The sequence below is a fragment of the Pan troglodytes genome, chromosome 8 (genome assembly GCF_028858775.2).
Source record: "Pan troglodytes isolate AG18354 chromosome 8, NHGRI_mPanTro3-v2.0_pri, whole genome shotgun sequence".
NCBI classification, from domain to species: Eukaryota; Metazoa; Chordata; class Mammalia; order Primates; family Hominidae; genus Pan; species Pan troglodytes.
Window position 1 is genome coordinate 107,341,189 of NC_072406.2, and position 17,093 is coordinate 107,358,281.

At 46.0% G+C, this 17,093-nt stretch overlaps 1 protein-coding gene across 3 annotated transcripts in view; it reads right to left on the reverse strand.

Moving 5' to 3' along the window:
* Positions 1 to 2,923: 2,923 nt before the first annotated feature.
* PDLIM1 (PDZ and LIM domain 1) overlaps positions 2,924 to 17,093 on the reverse strand; it is a 57,706-nt gene continuing 43,536 nt past the window's right edge. For all 3 annotated transcript variants that reach the window (XM_063782029.1, XM_016918901.4, XM_063782030.1), the window contains exons 5-7: positions 12,585 to 12,736; positions 3,920 to 4,037; positions 2,924 to 3,463 (exon numbers count right to left, since the gene is read on the reverse strand). In XM_063782029.1, coding sequence (XP_063638099.1) covers positions 3,277 to 3,463; positions 3,920 to 4,037; positions 12,585 to 12,736 — 457 coding nt within the window. In that variant the 3' untranslated portion in view covers positions 2,924 to 3,276. The remainder of the gene's footprint in view (positions 3,464 to 3,919; positions 4,038 to 12,584; positions 12,737 to 17,093) is intronic.

Below are 17,093 nucleotides of genomic sequence, written 5' to 3' on the forward strand. Positions count from 1 at the left end.
GGTGAGTGGATCACAAGGTCAGGAGTTCGAGACCAGCCTGGCCAACACAGTGAAACCCTTTCTCTACTAAAAATACAAAAATTAGCTAGGCATGGTGGTGCGTGCCTGTAATCCCAGCTACTTGGGAGACTGAGGCAGGAGAATGGCTTGAACCTGGGAGGTGGAGGTTGCAGTGAGCCAAGATTGTGCCACTGCACTCCAGCCTGGACGACAGAGCTAGACTCTGTCTCAAAAAAAAAAAAAAAAGTATTATTACAATTAATTTTACCTGCTTTTTTTGTCTTTTCACATTGCTACTAGAGAATTTTAAATTACATTCATGCCTTGCATCATACTTCTATTGGACAGCGATGAAGCAGCAATCACCCATTTACAGATTTACCAAGCTTGTGGACTATCTGCCACTTGCAAGGTACTGAGCTGAGTGCCGAGGAGAAAAGCCTGAAAAAGACAAAGGATCAGCTCTCATGGAGGCTTCTTTCCTTTCACGAGATGAGTGATTAGTGTCTTCTGTGATGCATGCCAAGAAGGAGGTGTCCCCTGGGTATGGGAGCATAGGAGAGTGGCATCCAAGTCATGCTGGGCAGTCAGGAAGCCTGTCTGGAGGAGGAGGTGGCTCAATCTCGAAAGACAACAGAAATTTATTAAATGTTAAGTAATCAAGAGGTGCAGGAAGAGCATACCAAGTCAGAGAAAACAGCTTGATCACAGTCTGCATGACTCTGGCTGACTTTTTCCTCTTCAGGAAATTTTCTGAAAGCTTAGTAATTAAAGATGGCTACAGAGTTAGACTGTTCCTTCCAATCTTTTCACTTTAGAGGAAGCATGAAAGAGAAACAATCAGATAAATATGGTAGGCATGAAGCACAAAAAATAGGCCAAATCTCAAATTGCTCTCAGCAGTAATTTTTTTTTTTTTTTTTTTTGAGACATAGTCTCACTCTGTCACCCAGGCTGGAGTGCAGTGACACAATCTCAGCTCACTGCAACCTCTACCTCCCAGGTTCAAGTGATTCTCCTGCCTCAGCCTCCAGAGTAGCTGGAACTGCAGGCATGCACCACTATGCCCAGCACACTTTTGTATTTTTAGTAGAGACAGGGTTTCACCATGTTGGCCAGGCTGGTCTGAAACTCCTTACCTCAAGTGATCCACCCACTTCAGCCTCCCAAAGTGCTGGGATTACAGGCGTGGGCCACCACGCCTGGCAGAGCAGTAAATATTTGTATGTGCCAAATACTGGGGGCAAAAGGGAAGGGCTTCTTTGCCACATAACACAGCTGGCACTTAGGGGTGGTAATGCTGACATTCTGTTTCATTCAGTCAGGAAATGAACTCCCCATACAGGCTATATTGAATAGTAATAATGGTCACCTGAAGCTGTTGGTGTTTGGCCTCCCCTGGAAGCAAGATATCTGTATGAAAGACCCACACCTAAGAAGTAATACTGACAAATGTCAGACATTTGATTGGCACATTATCTGAGGAGAGGGATTAGAGAAAGTTCTAAGTATCTAGGAGTCATCTATTCCTTACAATCAAAATCCAAATCATAACTGTTAATGTCTTTGTAAATGAGTCAGACCTGCTGTGGTTCAGAGACTTTTCATTTTATGTTGATTTCTAAGAACTGCATAGTTTAAGCCACCTTGACTTTTATAAGCGTAGAAACAGATGGGGTTTAAAGTAAGAACTCATTAACTGCCAAAAAATAAAAAAAAGAAATTGAGAGCTTTAACATGGCATGATTTCTGCCTGAACAGTTTCAGTTCTGCTTGTTGTGGCACTACAACAGCTCATGTGCATAAACTGTCCATCGTACATTCTGGCTTCAGAGTCTGTGGTATGAAATCCTGGTACTGATTACAATTCTTACTATTAGAGTATGTACCATGTTAGTGCATTCATAATGAAAGGTCATGAACTATTACCGAGGGTGGTGAGCACTGCTCAAGAATAGATGGTTGCTCCTTTGGAGGAAAGAGGGTTGCTTGGGGTACCCTGTCCACCTCTCATAACAATCACTTAGTCTCAGTGTCTGGAGGGATGGGGGCACCACTGTTTGAGCCCATGAGGGATTAGTCACCAGGAGATAAACTGTGGTGACCTCAGATCTTGACTCAGGACTCGTTCTTAGCAGCCAGGGTCCTCAGTCTCCTCTGTGAGGAGGACACAGTGGCCATGTCCTGGGCTCTCTGCTGCTGCTGGACACTTTCCTGAGGTTGCTGCCCCTCATGAAGGGGAGCAGCTGTGATGTCCGCAACCAGCCTGAAGAGGGACTTACTAGGGAATGTTTCCAAGCCGACTGCTAATGCTCCCACCTATTATTTGGGAAGCATTCATTTCCTCAGATAAGCCTCAGAACAGCCCAATGCAAAGAAAACTTCATTTCATTAAAACAGAGCTAGGGGCCGGGCGCGGTGGCTCACGACTGTAATCCCAGCACTTTGGGAGGCCAAGGCGGGCGGATCACGAGGTCGGGAGATCAAGACCATGCTGGCTAATGTGGTGAAACCCCGTCTCTACTAAAAATACAAAAAAATTAGCCGGGCGTGGTGGCAGGTGCCTGTAATCCCAGCTACTCGGGAAGCTGAGGCAGGACGATGGCGTGAACCCAGGAGGTGGAGCTTGCAGTGAGCCGAGATAGCGCCACTGCACTTCAGCCTGGGCGACATAGCGAGACTCCGTCTCCAAAAACAAAAAAAAAAACAGAGCTAGGTATCTTATATTAGCATTACAGAAAGAGGATTTCAAGCAAGCTTCGAAGAAATATAAGAACAGAGCTTGTTAAGATGCAAGTTGCGGGGGAAAGGCCAGTAAATCTGAGAGAAACAAGAAACCCAGAACAAGAAGACAGGCCTCAGAAATCTCATCAGGCTTGAGTAGGAAATGGGACACATAATCAGATAACAGACACCACACTGCTTTGTAGTCTATACATTTATTGAGTAAAAACAAAATCAGTGTCAGACACGTTATATTTGATTGGGTTCAAATTTGGCTGATGTCCAAATGCAGCAGAGAAGAACGGCGGGGCGAAGGGACACGGTGTTGCTGACAAGGTGACACTGAACAAAACAGTTTTCCTTTAATTGTAAAAGCGGGCATCGCACAGCTGGTGTGAGTCAATTAACCAAGGCAGGGAGGGGACTCAATGTTTTACAAGCAGAGGGAAAACCAAAGTAAGCAGAGAACTTTCAAGAGAGGAGAGGGCCAGAACACTGAGAGAAAAAGCTGCAGCAGAGGCCTGCTGGAGAACAGTGGTCGGATCTGCTGGCTCACTTGGGGAACACAGTGACCACTTCATAACCCTCAGGTGGTGTGACTCGCTCCCGGGCATGCTTCTCACAGTAGATTTGATCCTCCACAAAGAAATGGCCCTTCTGTTTCAGGTTGGTGCCACAGTCAGTGCACACATAACACTCAGGGTGGCGGTGACGGTCCCGCAGCTTCACGAACACACCGCTACAGAAGCAAGGGAGGGAAGGGACTCCATCAGTGACAAGCACCTGCAGGTGGCACCTGAGCAGATGGCACCATCCTTCCTGAGCAGGGGCCTGGGGCTTCTCCCCAGGAACCCATCACAGGGGAAACCAGGGCCTCCCAACTGGCCTCCAATCATAAGGGACTTGCTTCTCCTTCCCAGGGTCCAGAGACATTTTTCCAAAAACCCCTCCTACTTCAACAGGGCAGCCCTGATTTTTCTCATTTTACATGTTCATAACCTAAGGGCTCCGCAGTGAAGGAAAACCTTCACAACCTGGCTCTGGGACACAGGACCTTTCTGGCCTCTCTGTTGCATTTTTCCAGGAGGGATTTGTCTCCCTCACAAGCAAAATGTGCAACATCCAGCACTTTCCACATTTTCATGGTTTACCCAACCTGCAGGGTCTGCAAAGGCTGTGGGAAGCAGATACTCACACAATCCCAGTGCCACATTTGTCACACATAGGCAACTTCTGAGCATTTCCAATCGACGCAGCCACTTTAGTGACAGGAGCCTTAACACTTCTGAATCCTGAGGGCTTGTTGGGATCCCCTGAAATGAGGAAAACACTGTCATTGGCCAGGAAGGGCAGAATTGCATAAGTATCACTCAGCTCTTCAGAACCACTTATAAATATATGTTCAAGCAAGGCCATGGGAACTGGAGTGACTCTGCTCTGTGATCCTGGGCAAGTAACTTAACCTCTCTGGTCCCCAGTTTATTTTTCTACAAAACAGGAGATTAACACCTGGCCAAAGAAAAGCCCAAAAAGCCAAGACAATCCTAAGCAAAAACAATAAAGCTGGAAGCATCATGCCACCCAAATTCAAACTATATTACAAGGCTACAGTAATCAAAACGACATGGTACTGGTAGAAGAACAGACACATAGACCAATGGAACAGAACAGAGAACCCAGAAACGAGACCACACACCCACAACCATCTGATCTTTGACAAACCTGACAAAAACAAGCAATGAGGAAAGGATTCCCTATTTAATAAATGGTGCTGGGAGACCTGGCTAGCCATATGCAGAAAATTGAAACTGGATCCCTTCTTTACACCATATATAAAAATCAGCTCAAGATGGATTAAAGACTTAAATGTAAAGCCCAAAACTATAAAAACACTATAAGAAAATCTAGGCAATACCATTCAGGACATGGGCATGGGCAAAGATTTCATGATGAAAACCCGAAAAGCAATTGTAACAAAAGCAAAAATTGACAAATGGGATCTAATTAAACTAAAGAGCTTCTGCACAGCAAAAGAAACTATCATCAAAATGACGAGACAACCCACAGAATGCGAGAAAATTTTTGCAATCTATCCATCTGACAAAGGTCTAATATCCAGCATCTGCAAGGAACTTAAAACAAATTTACAAGAAAAAAATAAGCCGGGCACAGTAGCTCACTTCTGTAATCCCAACACTTTGGGAGGCCGAGGTGGGTGGATCACCTGAGGTCAGGAATTTGAGAATAGCCTGGCCAACATAGCCAAACCCCCTCTCTACTAAAATTACAAAAATTAGCCAGGTGTGGTGGCATGTACCTATAGTTCCAGCTACTCAGGAGGCTGAGGCAAGAGAATCACTTAAACCCAGGAGGCAGAGGTTGCAATGGGCTGAGATTGTGCCACTGCACTCCAGCCTGGGCAACAGAGCGAGACTCCATCTCAATAAAAGAAAAAAATAACCCCATTAAAAAGTGGGCAAAGAACATGAACAGACAGTTTTCAAAAGACATACATGCGGCCAACAAACATGAAAAAAAGCTCGACATCACTGATCATTAGAGAAATACAAATCAAAACCACAATGAGATACCGACTCACGCCAGTCTGAATGGCTATTATTAAAAAGTAAAAAAACAACAGATGCTGGCAAGGTTGTGGAGAAAAAAGAACGCTTTTACACTGTTGGGATGTAAATTAGTTCAAACATTGTGGAAGACAGTGTGGTGAGTCCTCAAAGACCTAGAAGCACAAATACCATTCAACCCAGCAATCCCATTACTGGATGTATACCCAAAGGAATATAAATCATTCTATCATGAAAATACATGCACTCTTACGTTCATCACAGCACTATTCATGATAGCAAAGACATGGAATCAACCTAAATTCCCATCGATGATAGACTGGATAAAGAAAATGTGGTACATATACACCAGGGAATACTATGCAGCCATAAAAAGGAACGAGATCTTGTCCTATGCAGGGACATGGATGGAACTGGAAGCCATTACCCTCAGCAAACTAATGCAGGAACACAAAACCAAATACCACATATTCTCACTTGTAAGTGGGAGCTGAATGATGAGAACACATGGACACATGGTGGAGGGACAAGACACACTAGGGCCTGTCAGATGGTGGGGAGTGGGGGAAGGAGAACATCTGGAAGAATGGCTGATGGATGCTGGGCTTAATATCTAGGTGATGGGATGATCTGTGCAGCAAACCACCATGGCACATCGTTACCTATGTAACAAACCTGTGCATCCTACACATGTACCCCTGAACTTAAATGTTGGAAATTTAAAAATAAAGTTCTTAAAAAAGAAAAGAAATCCACATCACAGATAGCACAAAACCATCAGAATACAGCAAGCAACAGCAGGCAGATAACAATCATCTCCTACAGATCAGAGGAAGGAGCCTTTCTGTAATCAGCCTAGTGCGTGTAAAATAAGCCCCTAGTAGCTAGATGCTGAGCTGCCTAAGGCCCCACTCATCACATCTTAGGTAACAAAGCCCTGTACCATGGTAGCTATTAATAATGGTAAAAATCACCTGGAGGCCTTGTTAACACACAGATTGCTGGGCCCCACCCCCAGAGTTTCTGAGCCAGAAGGCCCAGGATGGGGCCTAAGACTTTGCATTTCCAACAAGTTCCCAGGTGCCACTGATCCAAGAACCACTGGACAAGAGCAAAGAAACAGCTTCCTGTGCCAGGTGAGGGGATGAGGAGAGGGTCACCCCATGACTGCAGTCACGTCGGGCAATCGCGGGGCTGACAGACAAGGGCCTTAGCTCTCTTGTTCTTTCAGAAAGTGAGTCCCTGTATGCTGACCAATCCTTCCGAACCAAAAACTGAGACACATGTTCACACAATGGACATTTATTGTTTATTTTTACTGATTAGAGATAGCATCTCGCTATGTTGTGTCTCAAAGTCCTGCCCTCCAGCGATCCTCCCACCAGAGCTTCTCCAGTAGCCACTGTGCCTAGCAACAAGGGGCGTTTAGAATACATGGTTGACTGTATTTTGACCACAATTACCCCGCCCCTCTCTTGCCATGCTTACCTCCAGTCAGTGGTTCCCTACTGGGGGCAATTTTGTCTCCTAGAGAGCAGTTTTGATTGTCACAGTGAAAGGGGGTGCCACTGGCGTCTAGTGGGCAGAGGTCAGGGATGCTGCTGAACATCCCAAAATACACAGGGCAGCCCCACAACAAGGACTCATATGGCCCAAAATGTCAATAGCACCAAGGCTGAGAAACCCTGCTCTCAATGGAGTAGACTTCCCCATCCCGACTTTAGCCAACGTGAGCAGATGTGAGCCTTACACAGGCAAAAGCACTAAGGGCACTTGTGTGGTTTGGCCCTGTTCCCACAGAGGTATTGCCTCTGCCATGAAAACAGCAAGCACCAGAGCGCCTCTCCCTTCCCTGGGCTTGAATGAGAGGACTCAGGGGGCCTGGTCCAGCCCTGCCAAGCCCAGCAGAGCCACAGCTATCCTGTAGCCCTCATAAATACAGGTTACCCACTGCTGAATAATACAATATGAGAGATGGTTTGGGGTACTTGGCTGGCTTATGGGGAACAACAAGAGGGTATATGTGAATGCAGCCTGAACTCTCAATAGCCCTATCATGCTGCCATGGCTCAGACTTAGGCTTCCCCCCTCAGAGCTGGGACTATTCATCGCTGGGAACCGATGCACACAGATGTCCACCTGGCAGCACATGAGATGGGGCTGAGATTAGGAGGCTCCATAGTTTTAAGTGGTGAGCTCTACAGACGGGCTTGGGGAAGACTCAGTTCTGCCCCACCAGCAGGTGCATAAGGAGAAACCACCTTGGTGCTTCTGTTCTCCCCGAGCCTAAGGCACCTTCTTGCCCTTCCCAAGCCTTCCTCCCTTCCTTTGGGAGGAGGCCAAAGTTCCAACTTTGTTCACCATATATTTTACCTGTATTAATTTTTTTAATATTGCATTTAAATGTCATTTTTTTTCATGATTATTGAGTTTTCCAGTGCCCCCTTAAATTCTGCACTCAAGGCCGGGCGCAGTGGCTCATGCCTGTAATCCCCAGCACTTTGGAAGACCAAGGCGGGCAGATCACTTGAGGTCAGGAGTTCGAGACCAGCCTGGCCAACATGGTGAAACCCCATCTCTACTAACAATACAGAAACTAGCCGGGCATTGTGGGACGTGCCTGTAGTCCCAGCTACTTGGGAGGCTGAGGCAGGAGAATGGCTTGAACCTGGGAGGCGGAGGTTGCAGTGAGATGAGATCACGCCACTGCACTCCAAACGTAGGCGACAGAGGTCTCAAAAAAAAAAAAAAAATTCTGCCCTCAAAGCAGTACCTCCCTCACCTCACCCTGATCCTGGCCCTTCCTAGAGGGATCTCAGAAGGGCCTAGGTGGGCATCTTCTCTAAGCATCATGCCTCAAGCATCCCAAACGGATTCCCTCATTTTCTGGCTGATGAAGCCATCTGGCTGCCTGCCCATGACAAGAAGGAAATGGCAGCATCTCTACATACCTGGGCAGTTTGCAAAGGCACTGATTGGGCTGAGAACCAGTTCAATGAGGTTGGGCTCTCTTATGCAATGGGCTTTTTCACATTTCACACTTAAAGACCTGGAATCCACTCAATCCATAGAAAAATCACCAGGAAAGAAGAGAGGCTGCAAAAGGGTAGAATGAGAAAAAGCCAGGAGGGACATGAAATCTCCATTAGGTAGGAGAATCCACATCTGTTTCTAGAATGAAGAGACCTGACCTGGATAAAACTGGGCACAGCTTGGGGGAGAAGGCTGCCTGCCCAACAGAAGACTCACTGTGGCCTGTTCAGCCCTACGGTGCCACCTGTTGGCTTCAAGGTTTTTTCTCTCGCATATCCAGCCAACACTGCTAATCCAGAGAAATCTCTCTTCCTTTCTTCTCAACTAGCTTATAGTGAAAATACTAGCTTCCTTTGAACTCCAGGCAACTACAAAAATTTCCAAATTTCTCTTCTTACAGTGAACCCTGTATCCCAAATATTTCTGGGAAAAAAGTGAAAATTAGCTAAATAAACCACAGCTGTTTTTCTGTCCACTTCACTGCTCAACAACCTTGCATGGCTTCACACTACCTTTAGAATAAAGCTCATGATTCTTAACCTTGCACCTGGTGGTCCCCCATATCTAACTCAAGATTACCCGAGGATTCACCTGGAACCCTGGGTAACCAGCCAAAACGAGCCTCGGTACTTGCTGAACAAGTCTCCAGTTTTCTCATCTCAGAGCCTCTGGCCACCACTGTGTTTTCTCAGCCCATGACTGCTCCTTCCAAACCTCGTATCATTAAAAGTCTCCTTCAATGGACAGATGAATGGATAAATAAAATGTAATATACACAAACAATGGAATAATACTCTGCCTTAAAATGGAAAGAATTTCTGACACATGCTACATGGATGAACCCTGAGGATATTAAGCTAAGTGAACTAAGCCAGGACCAAAAGGACAACTACTGCATGACACCACTTATACAAGGTATTTAGAGTAGTCAAATTCATAGAGACAAGCAGGAGGGTGGTTACCAGGAGCTGGAAGGAGAGAGGAATGGTGAAATACTCTTTAATGGGAATAGTTTCAGTTTTGCAAAATAAAAGAGTTCTATGGATGGATGGTGGTGATAGTAGCACAATCACATAAATGTACTTAATACCACTAAATTGTACACTTAAAATTTGTTAAGATGGTAAATTTTATATTAAGTATATTTCACCATTTTTTTTAATATAACGGCTTCTTCTGCCTGCAAGTTTTGGAATTTGAGCCAGAACAAGATGAAGGTGAGGAACCAAGAGCCCCTTTCTCCTAGTCTAGAAGCTGAATTTTACCCAAAATGAGACAGCTTGTGTTGGGTCTTCAAGGTTTATGACCAAATACTGCCGTAGCCAAGCTTCCTTCAGGGAGGGGCCTTACTCACTGTGCACCTGGCAGTTTACAGATGTGGCTTTACTTAACCCTGTAAACAATCCCATGAGGTCCTGGCTATTAGCTTCAATGGATCTGTGCAGAAACTAGAGCTTAGAAAGGCAAGCAACTTGCTGGAGATGTCACAGCAGGTCAGAGGCAGATCCTGGATGCCAGTGCTCTTTCTGCCCTGCAGCACTGCTTTCTGAACCAGAGGCGTTTCTGAATGACAGGATCTCTCATCAACAGCTTTTACTACCTTAACCTTTCACCATTTTATCTCAAATAAAAACAGGCATTTGGGGCCGGGTGCAGTGGCTCACATCTGTAATCCCAGCGCTTTGGGAGGTCCAGGCGGGCAGATCACCTGAGGTCACAAGTTCAAGACCACCCTGGCCAACATGGAGAAACCCCATCTCTATTAAAAATACAAAAATTATCTGGGCATGGTGGTACACATCTGTAATCTCAGGTATTTAGGAGGCTGAGGCAGGAGAATCGCTGCAACCTGAAAAGCGGAGGTAGCAGTGAGCCGAGATCATGCCACTGCACTCCAGCCTGGGCAACAGAGCAAGACCCTGTCTCAAACAAAAACAAAAACAAAAACAAACAGGCATTTGGGTTCCTTCCCCGAAGAGCCTTCTGCATGTAAAGAATGTTTAGAATGGAATTTATCCTGTTACTGTCAGTAAAGATTTAATGTGGGTACACAGTAAGAGATACAGGAGAAACTACAAGATTTGCTATCTCCCTCTTCCCTTCCAGCAGAATCTTGATTCTCTTTGGGGCAAGAACCATCCAGATTAAGGGCTAAAATTTTTTTTAAAAAGAATCCTAATTCCCAGACTCTCGTTTCTAACTAGGTGTAGCCAGGTGACTAAATCATGGTCAATAAAATGGAAGAGTAGTATGGGACTTCTGGGAAGGAGAAAGCTGGCTCATCTGAAATTGGAACTCCCCAGTTAGCATTATCTCCCTTCTTCCTCCCTGTCACCTGGAGGTAAGCATGATGGTTGGAACACCAGCTGCTAACCAGGACCACGAAGTAACCTTGGGAATAGAAGCCACAAATTTGGGTGCTGGAGTGCCGGATAGGAGTCCAGATCTTGAAGAGCATGGAGCTTCCAAATCCATGCTCAGGTCCTTCTCTGTGAGCTGAGATGAGCTCTGCAGCATGTCTAGTTGGGCACGGATGAACTTGACCTTGCCTCTCATTGAAGGGTTTCACATCCACGTAAGAGTGAAATAAGTTGTGGTTTCTCACATGTTTTTACAAAGCTATCATCCTCAAGGGTTGGCCCCCAAGTTGTTTGTCAGGCAAAGCTAATACTGGAACTTGATACGAAGTATGGCTCATTACTTCCCAGCTGCTCAGCTACTCCAAGCAAAAGAGGAAAGCAGTGGTAGAACAGTATCATTTTAGCATAAAAGAAGCACATGCAAACACATGGCCCATGGTTTCCTAATTTCCTATGGTTGTAAACTGCCGCTCTCTCTAAAGAAATCACACAAATGGGGAGGAAGCCCAGGTGTCGGGTGTGTTCAGAAGAGAACTTTCTTATCAGAAAGGGCTCCCCAGGAAGCTGAATCTTCGGCTGCGGACTTTGAGGAGGGAGGTTCATCTTCCAGAGGGCACATGCCTCTCAGCCAACATGCCAATCCCTTTGCAGCCTGGCTGAGGCAGGTCTCACACTCACCATCACAAGGTGTCCCCTCACTGGAGCATCCACTGTCTCTTTGCAGATGGGTCCATGAGAGAGATAGAGGGCATAGAAAACAAGACCCCACTGAAGTGCCCAAGCCTCAAGAAAGGAAGAGAGAGTGTGGAGGACTGGGCATCACAGGGACCAGGAAAGGGTACAAAACCCAGCTCTCTGGAAAAGACTGCCCATGAGCATCACAGGAGGTGCTGATGAGGAACTACCAGGGAAGAAGCGGGTGTGAGGGCTGCTGATCATCTTTGTGAGGGGAATAAAGCATCCCTTCTTCAATACATCCACCTGTCACAATTTCTCGACGTATAGCATTGTTATTAAGTGAAGATACTTTTACCACTGTCCACTTAAACATGATCATAATAAGTGTACATTACATAATGTCTTCAGTGAGAAGCATGTCTCCTGAGACCTGCAGAACCCTACGGGGTGACCCTGGGTGACTCAACATCAAAGCTCACCCCAAGGACAAGAAAGCCTCTTCATGACATTTCAAACACCACAATAACTATGAAGCGAGTACTCAGTTACGATAATGGATGTTTTACACAACTTATGCCATTTCATGACCATGATAATCTTAGAGGAAAGGAGTTTTATCCCTGATGGACAGATGAGAAAACAGACCTGGGAAGGCTGAGATTTGCCAAAGGTCACAGAATAAGAACATGGCCACAAGGGGGAGCTCTTGGGCCCTCAAGAGGCCACCCACCCTAGAGCAAATGCAAACACATGCCCCCAAGCAAAGCCAGCCCCTGGCTTCACTGAACACTAATTCATTCTCATTCTGCTGCTCATTGCCCATGGCCTTCATCACTGAAGTTCCTCAGCCACTACCAAGGTATTGTTTCTGGGCTCAAAGCAAATAAATGGCCAAGGGACAGACCAACAGGCTCCCACAGCAGTCAGGCTCACCCCAACCTTAGCATCCTCTTGCACATGTGACAGGACACAGTTGGCCAGGCCTGGAGTTTCTTAAATACAGACCCAGATGGGAAAGTGTGGTCAGCACTCTCTTCCTCTCTCTCTCTCCCTCTCCCTCTATCTCTTTTAAAGAATTTTAGCATTTTAAAAGCCCATGCCCTCCAAAGCAGGCTCCAGAGTGTGTTCACCTGTGCTTCCGCAATGACTGACTCTCACATCTGACCTTGAACAAGTGCCTCTGACTGCAGATGGAGCTGATTACCTTTTTCTTCAGACTCCAGGATTTCCTGCAAAACCAAGAAAGACGTGGACTGTTTCGGGGGCTCATTCAACTCCTGTTTCTCCTGAAGCATCTTGTAAACTTCAGATTCTTTGTCGATGACAAGGCTGCTTGGAGGCTGAGCATGGTCTAAGCTGTAAAGAATGTTTGAAAAATTGATTAGGACATGACAGAAGTTAAAAATAACTTCACCAGGAACCTCCTCCAGGCAGACACTGTTGATTTGAAGGATGGATAGAAATGATCTCAAAGCCCTCTCCTAAATCAGCCACAGACCTGCTGCCAGCACAGTGAAACTGAGATGTCTTTGTAGTCAGAGCTGGCTGCTGCTTCAATGCAATCAGAGGCTCTTCTTCTAAATAGCTTCAGTAGCTCAATTACTTTTTGGCCTAATCCAGTGGAATGAGAATGCTCTATCTCTTTATAAATTCCATCAGCAGCATTATGTCCAGAGAAAATTTAGAAAAAAAAAATGTCAACCACAACCCAACCATGAAGAACTCAGCCGGGTCCCCCTTGTATGGGCCACAAACATTGCTTGCACAAGCAGGAATCATAGTGTTATTCATTCCCGACGATCTCACAGTGCTTTCCTTGTCTATAAATACTTCCTGATTCTCAAGGCCAGGCACTTGGGTCTCCTCACCTATAACACAGAGGTAACAGCACTTTCCTTGCCTGGTTCACAGTTTGGTGGTAAGGATGGGACATGCAAGTGCTTTGTGAACTGTTGATGTTCAGGCCCAGGGACTGGGCAAGCCAGGCCTTGTCTTCCCCACCTTCCTCCTGTCATTCTGGGTGACCCAGAACAAGATAAGACAGGCAGAGCCTGCCTCTTTCCCTGAGGGCTCCACTTTCTAAGCAGTGGACGGTGACAGGGAGGTAGTCTCTCATCAGCTATACCTGTAAATCTATCCTCCATCTGACCCCTTCTCACCTCCCCACCTCCCCCAGGTCCAAGCCATGCCATGCTTAGGCCAAAGTGATGGCCTCTATTCAAAATATCAGAGTGATATTTTTTGTTTTTTAGAGACAGGGACTCACTCTGTCACCCAGGCTGGAGTACAGTGGTGCAATCACAGGTAACTGTAACCTCGAACTACTGGCCTCAATAGATAAATCCTCCTGCCTCGGCCTCCTGAGTGGCTAGGACTACAGGTGTGCCACCATCCCCCGCTGATTTTGTCATTATTTTGTAGAGACAGAGTCTTGCTTGTTGCCCAGGCTGGTCTCAAAGTCCCGGCCTCAAGTGATCCTCCAGCCTCGGACTCCCAAAGCGCTAGGATTACAGGCATGGGCCAGAGTGCCTGGCCTAGAATGATATTTAAAACATGAATCAGACTGTGTCATGCTGTGGCTCAATGTATTCTCATTTGACTTAGCACAAAATATTTAGTTTTAATACTAAAATATATGTTTAATCAAATTCAACTTTTTTGGAGTAAATGTTATCACAGAGGAGAAAGTCCCTCACATATGTGACCCAAACTTCTCCCTCCACACACATCCCCTGCCAGCCCTGGCCCACTCTGCTCTACTGAGACCAGGCTTCCCGCTGTGCCTGGGAAACACTAGCTTCACAGCCTATGCACTTACTGTGCCCTCAGCCTGCAATGCCCTTCCCAGGTGTTGTCATGGCTCCCATGCTTCATCCAGGTCTCTGCTCAAGTGCACTCCTCAGAGAGGCCTTCCTGACCCCGACTCCAAACAGTCCGCCACATCCCCACTATCACTCTTAACTCCCTACCTGCTCTCTCACCATGGATTCCAGTGTATTCCCTTATTTCTTTGTTGTCTATCTCCCCCTGGAAAGTAAGCCCCAGGAGGGCAGGAGCATGGCCTGTCTTGCTCCCCATCACATTCCCAGGCCCGGCTCAGTGCCTGGCACAGGTCACAGTTCAGCAGGCAGCAGGCAAGTGAACGAACACTGCAGAATGGGTCCAGGGCCTCCTTCCTCCTTGCTGTGCTCCCCCTGTTCCTGCAGGCTCACGAGGTCCTCCAGGGCAGCCAGCCTCTGAGGGTTGTGCCAGGGACATGGGCAGCCCCACCTCCTGGCCCCAGATCACCACCTTCCTCTCAGCTGAGCTGCTAAGGAGGAAGGCCAGTGTGCCCAGTGGAACCAAAGAGCAAATATCAGATGGTGGGGCAATTTATTGATGCAGATGGATAGATTTGTATATAAACAAGTTGTGCTTCCTGAGTAATAAAGCTATAAAGTCTCCAGCCCACCAGGCTGCCTCCCAGCTTTACAGATGCAGGCAGTGGCCAGGAGTGGTTTTATTCAGCAACTCTAAACAGACTCTCTTTAGGGCTGGAGCCACTTTCACAGGTGCAAATGAATTTTATCAGTTACGCTTACTCATTTCCAGGGTATATGTTTTCCCTGGGTAATTCTCCGCAAGTTCCCTTTTCCTCTCCCTCTCTCCCTCTCCTTTCTTCCTTTCTCTTTTCTGAGACAACCTCTGGGGCACGTTCAGTACTCAGGTCCCCAGCTAAAGGCAGAGTCAATCATAGCAATCAAGGTCCAGGTGTTTCCCTTCCACTCCAACCATGTTCTCACAATAAAGGAAAAGGCACCCAAAGAGTGGCATATGCTTCATGGCTACCAAAGAAGGTCAGAGTTTAAGTAGCAAGATTCATGGGTTGGTCACTCCGGCTGGCTGCATTTGGGGAAGGGAAAGCAGCTATCCCTGCCTGTCCTGCCCACTCCTGCTTGGCCTCTTCCCCCACCTGCAGGGAACTGTGGGTGCCTCTCAGGGCAGGCAATGGGGCCACCTGGGGGAGTTGTTTTAACCAAGGGTCTTTCTTTGTCTCACTTTCCAGCCCTTTCTTTGAGTTATATGCCTGACTCTTTGAGTCCTGAGTTTGGAACTTGCCCCATAATAAGCATATTACATTATTTTTGGATAAATCTTTTTTCTATTACACTTAGGACTATTTTAAAATTGAGATCAGACTATGGAATGTTCTTGGGAAAGATTTTTCTTCTTCTTTGGTGTATGTTATGTCTGGAAGCCACCAATGGAACACACCAAAAAAATGACAGAACCCAGACCACAAGGCCATCACATATTCTTCCAGCAAATCACCTTGTGAGGGATTTCTATAATTAAAAAAAAAAAAAAAAAAACTTACCATTTTTCTCAAATAATGATAGTATCTTTAAACCACTGGACAATTTATAAAGGACTTTCAATATCTATTACCTTACTTAAGGTATTGATACACCTGACTCAAAATAACATCCTAAGATCCAACGTCTAAGTCTTAGACACTAGATTACAGGTATTGACATGATACCACAATATCTTAAAAAATGATGACAAAAATATGAAGGAGAAATGGAGCAAAAAATTTCTCGTTTTTATATTAAAAACAGCAATGAAAGAATATTACAGTGATATGGCTTCAGAAAATATAATACACACCACTCAGTCTCCAGGAGAAAAAGTTTTGACGGCGGAACAGTGAAAATAAACACTTTCTTCTGAACCCACTCTATACAGTTTTAATAACGAGTTTAAGCAAATTCAACTACTTTGGAGTAACAATACGTTACACAAAGTTTCCTAGTTCTTGTTTCTCCCTGGGAGCTTATGTGTATCTGTTTCCTAAATGTTTAATATTTTCTCCCACTATTTTAGGACGTGACCTGAGGGCCCCAGGGTTATTCTAACCAAGCCACTCCCATTCCTGCCAAATAAGATGGCTGACACAGCCAGGCGTAGGAGGATAATAGTGGTCTTTAGAACATAAGCAGAAACTCCCCTTGAGCCCACCTCCCAGAGGAGGATTTTGGAGGCTGAGCCTGCAGACCTTATGTGATTCTCACACCTGCTCCAGCCAAAAGGGCAGCTGGGGTGAGGGTCAGAAGGACGAGGAGGATGGAAAGCAGTACGCCCATGGCTCTGGAGCATGGGTCAGCACAGCAACCCTGGGATGAAAGTCTACTCCATCAGAACCATGAAGTGCCCAGAGTGAGGATATAAGGGGCTTTTTTTTTTTTTTAACTTGGGCCATCATCTGTGGCAGCAACTTAATTATCTGTATATAAATCTCAGCTAGGCCAGGTGCGGTGGCTCACACCTTTAGGAGGCCGAGGCAGGCGAATTGCCTGAGCTCAGGAGTTCGAGACCAGCCTAGGCAACACGGTGAAACTCCTATCTCTACTAAAATCCAAAAAAAATTAGCCAGGTGCTGCAGCGTGTGCCTGTGATCCCAGCTACTTGGAAGGCTGAGGCAGTAGAATCGCTTGAACCTAGGAGGCAGAAGTTGCTAAAACAAGACAGCCATAAGAAAAAAATCCTCATTGCTGATACAACCTTAGTAGGGTCATTTTCTCACACAGTAAGAACATGTTGATACTTTAATAAAACTACCTGTATGTGAGACAAAAATTGGAATAGAAAGGGGGATTATGTGAATTATTGAAAGCATCCAGACAGGAGAAGATGGTCTCCTCATAAAAATCTTTTTCCTGTCTGAGAAGAT